This window comes from Triticum dicoccoides, chromosome 7B (genome assembly GCF_002162155.2).
Source record: "Triticum dicoccoides isolate Atlit2015 ecotype Zavitan chromosome 7B, WEW_v2.0, whole genome shotgun sequence".
NCBI classification, from domain to species: domain Eukaryota; kingdom Viridiplantae; phylum Streptophyta; class Magnoliopsida; order Poales; family Poaceae; genus Triticum; species Triticum dicoccoides.
Genome location: NC_041393.1, coordinates 769199447 through 769218613, shown reverse-complemented (window position 1 = coordinate 769218613; position 19167 = coordinate 769199447). Strand labels below are relative to the sequence as shown.

Genomic DNA, 19167 nt, shown 5'->3' with positions numbered 1-19167 from the left:
ATAGTAGCACGATGCTCTGACTTTTTGCTCCGAGCAATGCCCGACAAGACATTTATGTCCGAATCAAGCTAGGTTTTGACTTGTTGGTCAGGTTTTTGAGCGATTTTCTAGTATGGGAAGTCCACCCGTTTCATATATAGATGAGAGGTGACCCCTATGGGGTTGGTCGCGCTAAGGCTCTATAATAAGTAAGGTGCAAAGTGGGGGAGGGGGGCACTTGCCCCCCCCCCCCCCTAAAGCGGAAATCAGATACATAGTCGAAAAACTAGTGGTGAATCAGTTGCATATCTTTTTGCCCTATCGAAATATGTCCTGATGTGTGACCACCACTGTCCATATTTCAGACGACTATATATCTATCGGTGGGTCAGAGCACCTCAGAATACGCAGAATCAATTGCATCTCCAGCCGTTCTGCCGGCTTGGGTGGATGCATGCTAGGCTCATCAATAAGAGTTGTTCGGTGTCGGTGTTGTTGCACAGACTAGCGAGCCATGGGTTCGCAGCCTTCAGGATACTCCCCTTCCTGCAGTGCTAAGTGTCCGCACCACAACCTCCTCGATCACATCGGTAATGCAACACCTAAGGATTAATATGCTTGTGCAAGTTGTCGTTCGACGGCCTGAGTGGTGGTGCCATCTCTTGGTGGTCATGAGCATAAGCACTTCTAGTTCAAATAACCATATACACACAATGGCTATTCTCGATGTTATGTTTGCTTGAACATTGTACTACCTCCGTCTTGGTTTATAGGTCCCTTTTATAGTTTGTGCCAAATTTTGACTACGAATTTAACTAACAAAATGTTAATGCATGTCAAGAAAAATTATCTCATTAAATTCGTATTTGAACATAGTTTTCAAAAATATAATGTTTAGTGACATGCATGAACATTTTGTTAGTTTAATCTATGGTCAAAATTTGGCACGAAATACAATGAGGACCAATAAACCCGGACGGAGGTAGTAGGTGTTTCTGCTAACTTTTCAGCTAACAAAAAGTATATTTTCTAGCAATAACATTCATAAGAGAAATGGCTAGCTTTCTTATTAGCTCACTAAGAAAAGAAGCAAATTGTGGTGGAGGAGGAACATAGCAGTAAGAATATAACTCACTTTTTGTTAATAGTAACTTACTTTACTTGCATAGGTTACTTCGTACTTGAAGTATTTGAACATCTTAATAGAGCACTATTGACTGGATTACAACTTCTTGTATAAATTCGAGAAGAATTGAGGGGACTACGAGACACGGTTGAACTACGTGTAAGCCTAAGTTTGCCACTCATCAGCCCTGTCCTTCTTCGTATCGTTTTATGGAAGAAGAAAAAAATCAATTTTTGTTTTCTATATTTTTTATTACTATTTTTATCAGGATTTAATTATCACCTTTTCCTAGACAAATGCATGAATGCTTTTATTATATTCATTAACACCATTTGGAACATGCGACCCAATTTTTCAGAACATGAACAACTCTTTTACATATATATATGAACCTTTTTTATTTTTACTACTGTACTACTGTACTATCTAACTCGGGGTAGACTCGCCCTTAGCAGGCCAACGAACTGGGCTCGACTTGATGCGGCCCAGTTGGGTTTTTCCGGCCCATTTGGATGCCGTCTCCTTCGTCTCGCCGCTCGCAAGTTCCTCAGTCTCCATCCACTCTTCTCTGGAAAAAAAATATCTCAGTTTCGTCCCCGCCTGAACCCTAGCTAGCGCGGCGGCGGAGGATGGTGGCGAAGAAGCCGGCCGTGGCGGCGGCGGCAGCCGGCCCGGAGGCGGAGGAGCGGAGGCGCCTGCGGTCGCTGGCCTTCTCCAAGGGCCTGCTGCAGCGCGGCGAGCCGGCGGCGCCGCGGGCGGCGCTCCCGCCGTCCGGCGCCGTGGTGCGGTTGCAGGGGCGCGACATCGTGCGGCCGCGGGGCCAGCGCAGGGGCCGCTTCCTCTTCTCCTTCCCCGGCCTCCTCGCGCCCGCCGCCGGCGCCGGCGGCCGCGTCGGGGAGCTCGCCGACCTCGGCACCAAGAACCCCGTCCTATACCTCGAGTTCCCGCAGGTGCCCCCAAATGCCATCCGTCCGTCGAAATCTGTAGCTTTTTCCACGGATTTTGTGATGCAAGCTTGGATCTTTGTCTCGGCCGGTCGGTCTGTCGGTCGCAGGGGAGGATGAAGCTGCTGGGCACGCACGTGTACCCCAAGAACAAGTACCTCACGCTGCAGATGACCAGATCCGCCAAGGGCGTCGCCTGCGAGGACGTCTTCGAGAGCATGGTCAGTTGTTCATGCCCAATTGTTTAGCTCAAGTACTCCAATTTGGTTGCCCAAGGGTACTGAAATTGTCTATCTTTTCGCAGATTGTGTTTTCCGAAGCGTGGTGGGTCGGGACCAAGGAAGAGAACCCCGACGAGCTCAAACTCGAGTTTCCAAAAGAGATGCAGAATGTATGCGTGCAGTGTGCTCTGTGCATATGTAATTTTCTGCCTATGTTTTTTGCTCCCCTCTGATGCAATTGTGTCTGCTTCATCGTGTTGCTAGGCTGCGGAAGATGTTGATTTTAAAGGCGGAGCAGGCGCTGCCAGTGGCGAGGTAGTGACAGTAAATAAACCCAGGAAGCGGACCACTGAGCCCCGTACAGCAGAGCCTCGTACAGCAGAGCCCAGTACACCAGAGTTTGAATCCGATGCTGATTCGGAGGATTTGGATGTTAAGGATGAGATTGGCACGCAGACTACGAGTGATACACCTGTTAGGAAATCTGCCAGAACTGCTGGGAAAACCTTCAAGTAAGTCTCTTCCAGCCTTTGCTGTTGGTTTTGGCGAGCGACCAAAATGTGCTAGCTCTAGCTTGCTTAATTACCGGGAAATAGACTCCTGCAAGCATTTGTTTGCTCCCATTCTATAGCTTTTCTATGATCTATGTTTTTCTTTCCTGCAAGGTATAGTACTTAATAAATTATTTGGCTATTTATACAGGTTCGCAGAGCTCGCTGGAGGAGATTCGGCTGAAAGTGACACTGAGATTGAGTTTGCTGAGGACTTGGATGAGAAGGTAACAGTGCAAATCTTTCTTTTGTTGATTGAGGACTTCCGTACTTATTATGCTTTCTACATTTGCGGCAGATGGAGGCTGCAGAAATTAAGGAAGAAATCCCAGGTGAAGACATTAAGGAAGAAATCCCAAGTGAAGACATTAAACCTGAAGATCCTCCAGCAGAGTCTCTTTCTACCAAGAAGCAACCACTTGTTCAGGCTAATTTGTCTGCCATGTTTAAAAAAGCAGAAGAAAAAAAGGTGAAAGTGCAAAGCCTCTTAGATTTGTAGTTTTCTTTTGCTAAAAAGGTGATCTTTGTTTGGATCTACAAAGGTGACCTCTAGTTGTAAATATTGTATCCCCTCTCTTTTGGTTAGCATTATCTATTTGGTTGTCTTAATATCAAGAAATTAAAACTCGGCATGTGACAATTGTTTATTTATTTCAGAGACCTACAACTACGAGAAGTCCTAAAGGATCTCCAGCTACAAAAGGTTCTTCATACTCTACGTTCCTAGGTTCCTGAAAATTTATTGTATTTCATAAGAAAACTCCAATTTTTGTTACTGTCTTGTAGGTCCTGCTGCTAAGAAGCAGCGAGCAACTCCAACGAAAAAACAGTCACCAGCGAAGAAGGAAGGTAACTACTGTACCAAAAGCAAATCTGTTGTTACAAACCTCTTATATTACAAGTTTTAGTGTAAGAATTTGGTCTAAGCTTCCAAGGCCATTCTCAGTGGAAAATATTACTCCCTCCGTCCCATAATATAAGAGCGTTTTTGACACTACATTAACGTAAAAAATGCTCTTATATTATGGGACGGAGGGAGTAGGTCTCAGTATCTCAGACAAGCTAAAGGCTCCATAGAGAGTAAATTTGAAACATGAAGCTATTTGATGAACTATTTTAGGTTCTAAAGTGTGACGCTCATTGCCTGTTACTCAATAACTCTGGCATAAAAAAGTATTATAATGGGTTGCTTTCTTTTAAAGTTTTATATGAAAGAAAGTAACCTTGTAAATTTGAAAGACCATTTAATATGATTTTTTGAAAGATAGAATTGATTCTTTGGATGGATACATTTGTTAGTGGTGTCAAGGCTGGGGAGAGAAGGCTCTTAAATGCAGTACCAAATCAAGTCTGTTACCAGAAACATCTTACATTACAATTGTTAGTGTGATACTTTGGTCTAACTTCTGAAGGCCATTCTTGGTGGAAAAGGTTAGGTCTCAGATAAGCCCAAGGCTCTATATACAGGAACTTTAAAACTTGAAACTATTTGATGAACCATTTTGTGCTTCTAGAGTCATTCATTCATTGCCTGTCAAGTCAGAACTCTGAATATGTTGGAATTAAAGTGGATTGCTGTGCTTTTATACAAATGAAGCAAACTGGTAAATCTGAAAGACTTGCGGTTTATTCTTATGGTGAAATTTTTAGAAGATGGAATCATTTTTTTGGCAGTAGAGGCTTGTTTAGGATACTTTCATTAGTGGTGACAAGGGCTGGGGGAGAAGGTACTTCCTTCTTGTGACAGGTGCTATCAGTTCAGTTACTCTTTTATAGAACTCATTCGTGGGTAAACTGGTCTAGGATTCTTCGCTAGCGGCCCCAGGGCTTGAGGAAGAATTCACTTTAGTGGCTTTTAGGGGTCTGTGAGATGATCTATTCTTTTGTCAGCATAACTCTTGCTTTCAGTTTTCCCGTTGATAATTTCAGTATTCCTGGCATAAGACTGACTCTTGTATATCTCATAAATGTAGCAAGCGGATCCCTCAAGAAGCAAAAAGCAAAGGTACTTTTCGGAACTCTAATATTGGTTAAGATACATTGACGACAATCAGCAGGGACTTTTATTAATTTAAAATGCCGCTCATTGTTCTCTCTGCTTAATGCATACCTATGAAACTGAAGGCCTTCCGTCTTTCCATTTGGTGTCACAGGTAGACGAAGATGAAATCGAAGTGCTCTCAGATGGTTCCTCTCAGGTGACTTAATTAGCTGTGATGCTGCAAAAAATCGTCCCATCGGTATTAGTTCTAGAGGAAATGGCATGCCACCATGGATTACGAGTCGAAGGACTAGATAGACTAGTCTATGAGTCGCAACTCCAGGGCTGACTACACTCCAGTGTCGACTAGTCTATGAGTCGCAACTTCAGTGGCGACTTATCACGATTAGTCATGATTAGTCTATGAGTCTCAACCTCGGAACGACTCGTCATTCGTAAACCTTGCATTTCACCCATAGGCACATGATTGAAAAGGCAGCTGATGGTCGTAGCACGCCCGTTATTTGGCTCAATCTTTATGCGTTGCCCTTTTTGTTATGAAGATGTTATTTGCGCCTCCTGGCCTACATAACCAATCACAATGGCATTACAGGATGACGATGCAGGTCCTGCTGCTAAGAAGCAGCGAGGAACTCCAAAGGGACAACAGTCAGCAGCGAAGAAGGAAGGTAAGAACAAGTCTGTTGTTAGAAGCATCTTATATTACAAGCTTTAGTGTAATAATTTATTCTAAGCTTCTAAGTCCAATCTCGGGTGAAAAAATTAGGTCTCAGACAAGCCAAAGGCTCTATAGAGTTGATTTGAAAGATGGAACTATTTGTTGAACTATTTTGGATTCTAAAATCTGTCGCTCAATGCCTGTTACGCCATAACTCTGAATAAACAATAGAATTAAAACGGATTGCTTTACGTTTGTATCAACAAAGGTAACTGGTATATTTGACTTTAAAAAAATGAAGATAGAGTTGACTATTGAATGGATACATTTGTTAGTGCTGCATCAGGCTGGACGGAGCGAGCGGGCTTTTCGGCACTGCAATGAACGAAATAGAAGGCACTTAAATACAGTACCAAACCGAGTCTGTTTTTATCTTATAATACAAACTTTACTGTGAGAATTTGGTCTAACCTTTTGTGGGCCATTCTTGCTGGAGAAGATTAGGCCTGAAACAAGCCAAAAGCTCTCCATGGAGGAGCTCTAAATCCTGAAGTTATTTGTTGAACCATTTGGGCTTCTAATGACGTTCATTGCGTGTTAAGTCAGAACTGGAACATGCCAAAGGCTCTGTATTGAGAAGCTCTAAAACTTGAAGCTATTTGTCGAACCATATTGGGTTTCTAATGTCTGACACTCATTGTGTGTTAAGTCAGCACCGAGAATATGTTAGAACTAAAATGGATCAGTGTGCTTTTTTATATTGATGAAGTATACTGCTAAATACGGAACACTTGTGGTGTTCCTATAAGATACTTTTTTTTTTTGAAATATGGAGCCTTTTGTTACTTCTATTTTTGGGCCAACACATGGGGAAGAAGCCTCTTCCATGTTGTGGTAGGTGCTATCAGTTCAGTTACCCTTTTATTAAAGAGTTTTATGGGTAAAGCTTGTTCACTAGCGGTGCCAGGGCTTGGGGAAGAAGTCATTTTAGTGGTGTGTCAGAGACGATATATATTCGCTTTGTCAGCATACCTCTTGCTCTCAGCTTTCCTTTGGAAATTGTATTACTGGTAATATTCCTGGTGTATGACTGACTGACTGACTGACTGACTCTTTTTATATATTATTACATGAAAAATGTAGCAAGCGGATCCCGGAAAAAGAAGAAGGCGAAGGTACTACTTTTTGGAACTTTTAACATATTTTGTGTGTGCTGAAATGTGTGCGCGTACCTGTGAAGCTGAAGGAGTTGCATTTCCGTTTCGTGTCACAGGTAGACGAGGAGCTCTCTGATGAATCCTATCAGGTAACTAGTAACTGACTCTTGTCGGCCTCTGCTCTAGAGGAAATTACATGTGTGACGCATAAGGCAGATGATGGGAAGGGCATCTGCTTGTCGCGTATCTGCCCCCAGTTTTATGTTTTGTGTGTGTGTTTGTTTGCTACATCAAGTTAGTGTGCCTCCCGACGTATGTACCTAATCGCAGTGGCATTACAGGATGACGACATGGGCGAGGAGGATGATGATGACAGCGACGACGACTGGGCCGGGTAAGGGGAGCGACAAGGAGTGCCCAGATCTGACATGCCGTGAAAAGGGCGGATCGGGGATGAGCGACCCTCCCTCCCTCACTGGCGTGCGTAGTAGAGCGAGTGTGTGTGCTCTTTTTAGCTGATCAATGTGAAATAATGCTTGTTTGTTGATGTACAAGTTGTTCTAGAGCATCTCAGGAATCCGATCCCGACCCACGCGGTTTGTAATAGGAGTAGAAATTGCGAGATATAATTCGCTAGACGTGTTTGTTTGTTGTGATAACAGGAGCAGAAATCGTTGTGAGGTTGTGCCCTTTTACTCGGTTTTGGGTGGGGATAAGGTTCAGCGATGCTTATGCTAGGCTCTGCTTGGCTGGCGGCATTGAGGAATAAGTTGCCAGTATGCATGGTGCATTGTTGGTCCGCGGCCTCCTCTTTTGTGCTACCATTGACATAATAAAATGTTCTTTCTGTGTGGAAGCTAGCCGCACGCTGGGTCACGTTTAGAGCAAGTATAATAAAATGACATAAACTGGGGTGTAAGGGTGACATATACGAGTGACATAAATGGGTTGTAAGAGTTGCCACGTCACGCGAACCAACCTGTGGTTGGATGATTAGAGGGACTGTGGTATCCCCACCTCATCAGGGTTAGGGTGAGTTGGATAAAAAGGAAGATAAAGAAGCCTTATGCCCAGCTGCAGTATGAGGGTCACGGAGATGTCCAAAGGTAATTGTGGCATGATCGTGGTGGACTTGCTCTTGTTATCCGTGACCATGTGTAGTAAAATAATCCATGAGGTGATATTGAAGTCGATCCACACAAATGTAAGATATCATCATCTCATCGTTGAGCCGGAAAAACAAGGAAGCGAGGGAGGTGTCGTAGAGGAGTGAACGCCATTGACGTCAAAATTAACATGGTTATAGCCGAGGTCGTAGTCTTGTTTAACATTGTCTCACTCTAGTAGCGGAGCCATGACTTGAAGGGGAACAAATTAGTAGGGAAGGAGCGAGAAATACCTAGTTGAAACACTTGTTAGGCGGAGCAAAAATTAAGGGGGGAGGGGAGGGGGGCATTTGCCCCCTGTTGGTCCACACTATGATCCACCACTGTCATAAGGAGTGGTGTCTTTCTAACAGCTTCGATTGCGTTGCTAATGCATGGATTAGAGGGTGACACCACGAGACTTTGATGGATGGAGCTTGTGATCATGCATGCATGGGTGAGGGGCGATCAACTTTTAGAGCGTGTGTAACTCACTGCATCTGTATTACATGGGTTCAGTTTGCGTTAGTAGTAGAGGAGCTGGTTAATTAGCTTTAGGCCATGAACTGACTAGACATGTTGTAATACTAGCTAGTAGGAGTGTTCGGAGTAGAGGTTGTTGTGAGACAATGTGCAGTTTTCATATGTTTGTGGATGCATGCCTGCCCTTGTTGTTGTCTGTTCTAACCCACAACCAATCACCACGTGTTCGATTGAGATCATGTCTATATTGTGATACGATGTAGAGTGGCTTTTCTGATTAGGGTTTTTGCCGAGCTTTTTATCCTAGCAGATGCTCCTAAAACTGCATGATGTACGGCCAAATTGCTCTTAACGGAAAGAACATGCCGTGTACGTGTGCATGGGACATGCCGTGTAGAGAAGACGGCAAGAAGGCGACTGTGCTGTTTAATCCAAGCTTATTTTTAGGCGTTGAGAAATAATAGACTGCAAAAAAATAATAGAGAAGATTTGGCTATGCTTTGACGCTTGTTGAATAGGAAGAGGAGCTTAGCATATTCCGTACTCCTGACTGCAAAATCCCACCGTTCGTGCATAGCTAGCTATATCAACCGGCAACTAGATACACTCTTTTCAAAACGTGATGAAAGCCGCCAATCATAGTTTGTTTTTCCTTTCTTTCTGTAGAGGGCACTTTTATTGCCTCATAAATAATGTCGTGCCAGCCTCTGCACGAATAGGATGCACACAGTCAGAACAAACACACACTTATACAAAGAAGAGTTGAACATCTTCCTATGTTAAATCCCTTCCTGCATATACATGTGTGTTTGTGCACGCAACTCAGTTTTTGGTACTTCTCAATAGTAGTACAATACTCGGCTACAAACTCATGTTGCAGCAATCCATAGTCAAACTCTCACCGTTGACTGCTGTCCTAAACGTGGATCCATTCAAGACGGATTGAGGGAGTTTGGCTAAATTAAAATAGATGATGAATCAATGAGGGAACTACTTATCGCACTCTATTGTACATTGCAGACGATTTATATAACATCCTGGCTTAATAAAAATGATAGACTACACATATCAAAACAAGGTGTACCTTATTTTTCAGGAGTCCATCCTTAAGGAACCTCAAAGTTAAGCGTGTTTGGCCTGGAAAAAAAATTAGAAGGTGTGACGGACTAGAAAGTTGTTCCCGAATGGGCACAGTGAGAACAAAGTGCACATGAAAAGACTAGTGTTGGTATGTGAGGTCAGTCTAGATCCCAGACAACGATCAGTAACCGACGGGTTTGGTCGAAGCGTTACAGATTACCTCTAGGGTGCGTGTTCACTGTGCCAAAGTCACACACCATGTCCCCTCAAAAGTTGCATGTGATGACCTCCATTAGCGCATGTTTTGTTACGGTGTAGTGTTTGCTCTGGCCCATTATCGCACACGTGTACCATCCCTTAACCGAGTGTTCAAGAAGACACGATGCGGTGATGCACATACGATGATCACGACGACCAGGTTAGTGAGGGGCTCACCTAGTCGAAATCCTCAAGCGACTGTGACACGATTTCGACCATCGGCGAAGTTGAGCTCCGAGGGGCTTCTGGGGTCCCGGGAGTTGTCTAGGCGTCGCGCGAGGGAGAATGATGAGGGTGGTGTCATCAACGAGGCGCGGGGGAGTCCTAGCTGCCGGAATTTTGTTGGCCGGAGAGGAGGTGGGTGGTGGGTGCTCAGCATCGCATCCTGGCGGCGATGTAGAGCGGTGGCAGTGGCTTTTTGCAGAGGGCGGCGCTGGCTACTTGTTGGGCGGGTTAGTGTTGCTGGCCGTGCATGGGAGAATGCGAGTGTGCATGATCATTCGCGGCGTGGCCATGGTGGGGGTGCGGGCTTCACGTGGCGGGAGGTTGATGACGGGCAGGTGGAGTCGGACAGTCAGCGTCTCAGCGGGAGGGGAGGGCTACTCTTGGCCGTTGGCTGGACTTTGGCATGCTTCGCTCTAGCTGGACCGGGCCTTAAGTTAGGTTAGTTTTCTCTTGTCTATTGCGTTTTTTTCCTTTTAGAATTTTGATTTGGTCCAAAAATCAAATATGCTCCAAATCATTTAGTAAAAAAACTCAATGGACTTAGGGGAAATAATTTCTAACAAAAATATTAACATAAAAATATGTGACCCAAAATTGGGATATTATAAATATTCCCTGAAAAAACTATTCTAGTGTTTAGTTAAATTCCAAAATTAGTTTAGGGCTCCAAATACAGTTAATTCAAGTTACGGTAGTACTTTCTGGCTAGGCTCAATCAACTACAAAACAAAATTTGAAGTTTTGGGATGTGACATGGATTGAAAATTTTCATCCACCATAGATGCTATCTCTTGCTCCCTCGCTAAATTTTTTCTTTCTAAAACAGAGGGTCCCTCGCTAGTCTTTCCTTTGACATTGAGAAAGGAGGACGGGGAGGCCCGGCCTAGCCCGGCCCCTCGCATGCAGCCCTTCATTCCTTCACTGGAGGGAGGTGTGTGGCAGGGCTGCTCATCCCTGATAATTAGATACTCTCTCCGTCCCATAATATAAGAACGTTTTTGATACTATACGAGTGTCAAAACGTTCTTATATTAACGTTTTTGATATTACACTAGTGTCAAAAAACGTTTTTAACACTACACTAGTGTCAATAACGTTCTTATATTATGGGACGGAGGAAGTAGATTATAACAGGCCGCCGCCGCAGCACTAACATTAGTAACTAAATCTCCCTCGGACCAGCTCCTCGCTGATGGCTTCCCTGGTGTCCAAGCTCCTCGCCGCACTGGCGGCTGGCAGTAAGACGTGTGGTAAAAGTGGCACCCCCGGTTTCAATCCAATAGTTTTCTCTCTTTGTACAATGTTTCGTCACATGCTTCATATGTTTTATTGTTTTCAAAATATAATCGGAAGCATTCTTAAGTTTGTTTTTGCAATAGTTTCAGTTTTTAGCATCTATTTATACATCTATTTTATTAAGGTTCCCGTCTCCCAGTTCATATTTTTTTTTTTAAGTTTTTGAAATGGAGACAAACGCTTTGCCTTATTATATTAATTAAGGTGTCTTACAGCATAACGAAGGCACAAATGCCATACAAACGGGACTACTCTTGCGGCTCGAAGGATCTCAAGTGCTTAGCACCAGCCAAGCCCGAGAGGGAAGCCTCCAGGGAATGCATGGAGGAGATACCACAGGAGGCACGAGCATTGCTCCGATTACAATATTTCCCCCGAAGTGACCAAGAGAAAGGGCCGCCAAAGTTGCTCATACATCATTCATTCATCGTGTTCCAAGTCTCCACAAGAAGAAGCAGAACAAGTAGCCGCGATGACCCATCTGGCTGTTCAGGATGACTCCGTCGAGTCCAAGGAATCCCTGTGGGCCCTGTACGAGTACTGGTGCAAGCATCACGGCATATCGCGTGACCCCGCTGAGATGCGCCGCCGCTTCAGGACGTTCAGCAGGACGGCGAGGCGTGTGCACCAGATCAACAGTTCTGATGCGACCATCTTCATGTTCATGCTGGACAAGTTTGCGGACCGCACCTTGAAGGAGTTGTCCTGGAGGAGGAGGTTCTCCGCGCATGGAAGTTAAGAAGTTGTACCGTGCGTCGGCGTTTATTTTGTGATGTATCGACTTCAACTCTTTAAACATTTATCATTTAGTAGCTTCAATAATAAAAGCAAGCAATGTTTTCCTTTTTATGCAAAGTTGATCGGTCAGCTTGGCAGACGACAGTTTCAGTTTTTCTTGTCTTCGGGTAAAGAATAGATACTTCAGATTTCATATCACGAGTATTTGAGCTCAAGATGAGTAGAACGGCACATACTATTTTAATACTCCCTCCATTCCAAAATAGATGACTCAACTTTATACTAACTTTAGTATTAGACAGAAGAAAGCTCTACTGTTTCATTTTTTGAAGCCTGTATCATAGAACAGTTGTTCTAGGTATATTTTCCATTAATAAAAGTAAATATGTACAAGCAAAACCAACAAGCCTAAGTAACTCTAACCAATACTCCCAGTTTTCTCTAACATGAGTAAAAAAAATAATGACTGAGCTTAGAATCTATCCAGAGGAGAAGGGAGTCTAGAAGTTTTGCCTGAATAGCATGAGATCCTGTTTTAGATTGTACTTCCAGCTCCTTATGCTTGATCTTTCCTGCTTGAAGATAAACTCCTTTTCTTTGCATCCAAATATTCCAGCTCCCCATAATTATTATGTCCATAGCAATTCCTTTTGGTAATTCTTGGTGGAGGAGGAGGACCTCATCATAGACGGAAATACCTCTCTTCTTTGTGGGGCAAATTTCAGCCCAACATTGTTGAGCAAATGTGCAGTCCCAAAGTAGATGGGTAAAGCTCTCCTCACTGTTTTCACTGCAGAGGACACAATTGTATGAGGGCATGAGGAAGGATTTTCTTTCTGTTCAGACTTCTGGTGCTCACTCTGTCATCCATGGCCAGCCAAAAGAAAATCTTGTGACTTATTCTACTGGCACATTTTTAGAGTATTTAACCAAAAACTACCACAATTCATGAAATCATGCCAAAAAACTATCACTTTACGTTTTTGTGCGGAAAACTACCATTTTTGTCCTAATTCTTGGCAAAAAACAACCAAATGTGAAAAATGCCTGATTTACCTTTCGTAAACGCCTTTCTGACATGCTGCGCCCACAAGTCAGCTTGACCGTTAACGGGAGGCCAACGGCGGGGGCTAGCTAGCCAGCTCGAGCGGAGGCCAGCGCACGGCGCATCGACCTGCCTGCCGAGCGGCGCGGCAGCACGACCGTCCTGCTTGTCGGTGCGGCCTGCCTGCTCGCCCGGCGGTGCGGCCTGCCTGCTTGACGGCGCGGTGGCCTGCTCGCCGACGCTGCCGTTGCCCTACCCACATGTGGTCGTATCACTGTCTGGACTGCGTACGCGGTCGTCCGAACAGAGGTCGTGCGTGAGCAGTCGCCGCTGGCAGAGCCCGCGGCGGGCGTGCGTGCATGCGAAGCCGCGGCTGGCTGGTCACCGCGCGTGTGCGCGTGCGCAGCGCAGCTGCTACTAGCTGGCCGTGGCTGGCAGGCCATGTGCATGCGTGCGTGCGCAGCGCAGCCGCCGTTGGCTGGCCGCCTCGTGCGTGCGAGCCCGCGCAGCCGCTGCTGGCTGGCCACGGCGTGCGTGCGCAGCGCAACCACTGACAACTTGGCGGCTGCGCGTGCTCGACCCGGAGGTGGTCGCCTCGTTCCCCGCCATGACCTACGCCGAGGCGAGGGCGCTTCGGGAGAAGGAAGCGGGAGGCAAGGGCGACGATGACACGGCCGTGCTCGAGTGCGCCATCTGCCGCAGCGAGTTCGGGGACGGGGACCAGCTCCGGCTCCTCCCCAAGTGCAGCCAAGCCTTCCACTCGGACTGCATCAGGGTGTGGCTCGCCGGCCACGTCGCCTGCCACAAGACGCACATAACCTGTTCGATGTAATGCTCATGAGGGTGGACAGAGGTGGAAGAAGAGGATTGACGTGTTGGCCCTATCTGTAATAACGGTCAAAGTTAACGGTCAACCTGACTTGTGGGCCCAGCATGTCAGAAAGGCGTTTAGAAGAGGTAAATCGGGCACTTTTTACATTTGGTAGTTTTTTGCCACGGATTAGGACAAAAGTGGTAGTTTTCCACACAAAAACGTAAAGTGGTAGTTTCTGGGTATGGTTTCATGAATTGTGGTAGTTTTTGATTAAATACTCCACATTTTCATAACCACTTGAAGATGCAATAACCGAAAGCTCTACTGTTATCTTAGAAAACAACTAGCAGATGACTCGCGCATTCGCACCACTAGATTTTTTTTATCTTGCTCATGTTTTTACATATTTACTATGTTCGCATTTACGCGTTGGTTTACTTATAAGATATACATTTGAAATTGCCGATAATGGTGTATCAAAATTCCATGATGCTACCAGCAAAAAAAAAAATCCATCATGCTGAACTTGTTTTGGTATTGACTTTAGTGTGTCACAATGAAAATCCAAAGGTCCATAGCCTGCCATGCGAATCATAACCTGCCAATATACATCATTCTCTTATAGAATCCTCCCCCGTTTTGCTCATATTTTCATAGTTATTTTGATAATTTTCGTCAAAGGATTAAATCGACTGAGGTGACATGTACTAAAGTTTATTTTTCTCTGCCTTTACACATTGCAATCACTTGTCCATACACAGTAAGATTAATTCATGGCTTGCTTACTCTTGTCATAACTTGTTCTTTTTATTGTTAGCTATAGTGGTAACTTGTATCTTTTGCTAAATTTATACTGTATGATTTATCGCTGACGACGACGATAGCGATGACGGTTGGGCCGAGAAGTGACAGATCGTGTCGAGGGGCGACAAGGTCCAGATCTGGCATGCCGTGAAGAGGATGGACCGGGGACGACCCTCCCTAGCCCTGTATTTCATTGCAGAACGACACACAGCCTGTGTTTGCTCTTTGCTGAGTAGTGAGCAGTGGCCATTGTTGTGGACGTAGAAAGCTTTTAGAGCGTGTGTAATAGCTCTCATGTGTGTGTATCATATGGATTCAGTTTGTGTTGGTGGTGGAAGGAGCTGGTTATCGTTCGGCCATTGATTTGCTAGACGTGTTGTAATAATAGGAGCAGAAACTGTGATTATTCCAAGCTTGGTTGTGTTAGGTGTTGAAGAAGAAACTGAATTCGGCTATGATGCTTGTTGGACAGGCTCACGTGCAACGAAGAGATGACACAGACAATCGATAATAGGAAGATGCGCTTTCTATTGCCAAGAATCAAGCAAGCATGGCATCCTCTTTTTTGCAGAATTCTCTCTTTGACAAATACACATCGGCAACTAGATACACTCGTTCCAAAAAGAAAAAGAAAAAAAAAAGGATATAATACATTATATAGGAATATTTGAGCAGGGCAGCATGTGATGCCGGATACAAAACGTGTGATGAATGTGCCTGCCACTCGAGAGAGAATCAATTGCAATTGCATCTTCTTCTTTTTGAGGCACAATTTTCCGAGGTGCTTTTGTTCCTGGCTCTTGCCTGTATAGATATTAGCATCGTCCATGTAGCATGCCCGATGCCACCACTAGATCTAGATGATTCACCCGTTTCAAGAATCTGATAAAGAGCCATGGAGGAATATTATTACTAGTAGAGTGGAATAGACTCTTGGTGCGCGACTTGACCCACCTTCTCCGCTACCTTGCGTCGCCCACCCTATTTGTGCGCGCAATGTTCTCTTTCGTTTTTTGGAAGAAATGGCGAGCATGAAACTGACACGCCACGCCAGGTGACCTTGGCAAGCGGCCGCTCTATCCCGCTCTTTGGCGAGTGTGAGGGCCTCCTCTTCCTCCTCCGTCTGTCGCTTCAATGACCGGGAGGGAGCGGAGGCCCCAAGGTTTTAGGTCGAGTAGTGATAGACTTAAAATAAATGTAAGGTTGTCTCTGTTTGATGGTGGCGAGACGACCGTGCTGTCGGCAGGGAATAGTACATCTTTCTGCCTCGCACTTGTTTCAGAATGTTTCTTCATGTCCGCGGGGAATAGTGTCTTTCTGCATGGAAGATGGTATGTCCCCACATTTGATTCTTTGGGCTGGGCATTTTCCTTTGCAGGTTTGTCATGGTTGGCGCGCTGTCCTTTTCTATGTATATTTGTGACACTCGACAGATGAATGAACATATGAGCTGTTTCTCTCCTGTTATTCCTTCTTTCACTGACGAAATTGGCAAGCGCGAGAAATCCCGACGAGCATAGAGCTACTCCTCGAACAGCAGCGGCAGCGTCACCTTCACAGCGTTCGGATGGTGCCCAGTTATTCCTGGTGGCGCCGGCGAGTCGTTCGACTACCCGGGACAGCTGGTGGCCGGTGTACGTGATGTCTCCATGGCAAGAATTGGTGCCAGTTTGGGGTTGACTCCATGGTCGAGAACTTCAGATCGGCGGCGGTGCACGCATGGCAACGATGGCGAGCGGCGCCAAGAGGCTATGGCGCACTGGGAGGTGAGGAAGGGACGAGAGGGGAAGCGCGTGGACATGATGGTTCACATGGGGGCTGCCGGTGGCCACGACAACGAGGAATGGCGGCGGCGGTGACTATGTTTTCTCGGTCTGACCGAGCGGCTCGGTTAAAGACCGGATCGGACCAACATTTTCTCAGGCTGGAAATTGCAGCCCGGACCGACCAGTTTTCCCACCGGTACTGGCCCGTGCGGTCCAGTCCTTAACGGGTCACGAGCAGGCCGAAAAGCTTGCTCGTGCCGTCCACCCTGAACTGAAATAGGAGTACAGCGCGCCTGTGTCCACCCGCATCCTGTAATAGGACTAGAAATTGTGAGATGATTTACTAGACGTGTTTGTTGTACGAACAGGAGTAGAAATCATTGTGAGATACTGTACGTATGTGCTTGTGGAGGCTACTCAGCATGCGTGCGCATGTTGTTGGTTTCTCTAATTAATTAACCGACAAAAAAATATCAGTTTGTTAGATTGAAATCGGCATCCCTATCAGCAGTGCGTTCATTCTGATGTACTGGAGTGGTGTGTTGCCCAAGTTTGTGTGCCTAGAATACAAAACTGCCTGCTGCTGAAGTGTCCCTGGATCTGGTATGGCCAAAACAAGCAAGTGCCACCCCTAAAAAAAAACAACAACAAGCAAGTGCCCAACTTTCTGTGCCTAGAATATAAACGTGTCCATACTTAACGCTTGTTTTTTTTGACATAGTACAACACAAGTGCTTATATACACGCGCATACACTCATCCCTAGAAACGCACACACGCACACCCTACTTTTATGGGCATCTTCGAAAGACTGAGCCGGCATTATCATCTTGAAATTTACAAAGTCACCGTAGGCACGTCGTCGTCGACGGGAATGTCTCATCCCACTGAATGCGCATCGCCAGAAATCTTGAAACAATTCCAGGAATAAATATGAGCATCAGGATTTGAACCTTGATGGGCTGGGGATACCAAAGTCCCTCTAACCATCCAACCACAGGTTGGTTCGCCATACTTAACGCTTGTTGCTAGGTAAAATTGATTGGCAGCCTTGTACAACTCTTTATTTGAAATATATTCAGGTGGGGAGTCTCCCCCCCTCCCGCGACAGTTTCAAAAAAAAAAAAGATTGACAGCATTGCTAAAGCTTATCAGCATAAGTTTATCGCTAAAGCATCTAGACATAAGCATCGCTAAAGCTTATCAGCATAAGTTTATCGCTAAAGCATCTAGACATAAGCATCGCCTAAAGCTTATCAGCATAAGCTTATCGCTAAAGCATCTAGACATAAGCTTATCGCTAAAGTTTACGCTTTAGCGATGCTTAAGCTACGAACAAGCTTATGCTAGTTTTGTGTGCTAACGTGTCCATGCTTATGCATGCTAGGCTGCTTGGATGCCATGATAAGCTTTAGTATATGTTCGCATTGTCCTCGTCCTTGTCCAACGTCGGGACTAGATTTTATTGGTTCAACCGTTTCAAGAATCTGCTCACTATACAAGCCATGGAGGAATATATCATCGGTATGGTACACTGTGGACCGCAACCTCATCTTTTGTGCTGCCTTCTGCCTGCCCGCCTTCTTTGTGCTTGCAATGTTCTTTCTGTGTGTGCAGATTGCGAGCGTAAAACTGGCGCACACCATGCCAGGGCACATTTAGAGCGAGTATAGTGAATCGGTGTACACAAGGCTACAAGAGTTGCCACGTCACATTTATAGTGAGTTGAAGAAGAAAGAAGGTAAACGGGCCTTGTACCAACTGCAGCATGAGTTTCAAGAAGCTTTGTGAGAAGTAGGACAAGCATTAATGGCTTAGTATGTACCCCCATCTTTTTTATTCACTCTACATACTAGCTTTGTCTGAAGTTAAACTTGATAAACTTTGGTACAAGTTTAAGGGGAAAAAACTAGTGACATCTACATTACCAAATGAAATACCATTAGATTCCTCGCCCAAATCTCGCCTCTCTCCTCATCGACTTTGGAGTCAGAATTCCCTTTTGAGCCTACCAAATCCTAGAAGGTGGTGCAGGGAATTCAACGGTGATTCATGAGGTGATATTGCAGTCGATCCACACAATGTATGATATCCCCTTCTCATTGCTGAGCTGGATAGCCAAGGCGGCGAGGGATTTGGTGCAGATGATTTGACACCATTGACATCAAAAGTAACATAGTTATAGTCAAGGTTGTAGTCTTGCTTGGCAGCGTCTCACTCCAGTGGTGGAGCTTGAACAAAATTTAAGAGGGAGCGATGACTTGAAGGGGAACAAATTAGTAGGGAAGAAACAAAAAATCTCTAGTTGAAACACTAGTTAAGCCTAAAATGTAGCATTCTCCCTCGATGAATGAAAAAATAGGGGGGGGGGGGGTGGCCCCTATAGGTCATCACTAAGCTTCGCCACTGTCCCACTCCATGTCGATGAACCAATTTGTCACATTGCTAAGATGAATAGCCAAGGCAGCGAGGAAGGTCCTGCAGATGAGTTGACGCGGTTGACATCAAAACTAAGATGGTCATAGTCGAGGTCCCAATTTTTCTTGACCGTGTCGCATTCAACAACGGCGAAACCATTTGTCCCATCACCGTCGGTGGATGCATGTGATGATGAATCAGTTCCAGCCCTTGCGTTATAAAGGCCCTAGTGCGAGTGAGATACAATCGACATATGTACTAAGAGAGTAACACAAATACTTTTACCGGTATATATCGCATATCATGAAAATATGACGACATAACATAAAAATATACTTTTAGTTAGCAAATAAAGTCTTAATACATCATGTATATATAATTATATGATGCAAATGATGATTATAAGATACATATACTCAACCATAGACAACTACTAAATAAATACAATTGGTGAAGTG

General features: G+C 45.0%; 1 protein-coding gene across 2 annotated transcripts; it reads left to right on the top strand.

Moving 5' to 3' along the window:
* Positions 1 to 1719: 1719 nt before the first annotated feature.
* On the top strand, positions 1720 to 7426 carry LOC119336927 (DNA-binding protein RHL1-like). 2 transcript variants are annotated; one of them, XM_037609016.1, is made up of 14 exons: positions 1720 to 2055; positions 2160 to 2270; positions 2354 to 2440; positions 2535 to 2782; positions 2973 to 3048; positions 3120 to 3290; positions 3479 to 3524; positions 3608 to 3670; positions 4795 to 4826; positions 4975 to 5019; positions 5416 to 5491; positions 6625 to 6656; positions 6755 to 6787; positions 6980 to 7426. In XM_037609016.1, the coding sequence occupies exons 1-14, from the start codon at positions 1735 to 1737 to the stop codon at positions 7034 to 7036; spliced, it is 1398 nt and encodes a 465-aa protein (XP_037464913.1). In that variant the 5' UTR covers positions 1720 to 1734; the 3' UTR covers positions 7037 to 7426. The 2 variants fall into 2 exon arrangements, with proteins under 2 accessions (XP_037464913.1, XP_037464914.1); XM_037609017.1 differs by lacking the exons at positions 4795 to 4826; positions 4975 to 5019; positions 5416 to 5491.
* The last annotated feature ends 11741 nt before the right edge of the window (positions 7427 to 19167 follow it).

Excerpts from the sequence above, each read along its gene's own strand:
- LOC119336927 (XM_037609016.1), top strand. The coding sequence starts at position 1,735 with ATGGTGGCGAAGAAGCCGGCCGTGGCGGCGGCGGCAGCCGGCCCGGAG. Across the intron at positions 2,441-2,534 it reads TTCCAAAAGAGATGCAGAAT|GCTGCGGAAGATGTTGATTT; the intron begins GTATGCGTGCAG and ends TCGTGTTGCTAG. Across the intron at positions 5,020-5,415 it reads TCTCAGATGGTTCCTCTCAG|GATGACGATGCAGGTCCTGC; the intron begins GTGACTTAATTA and ends ATGGCATTACAG.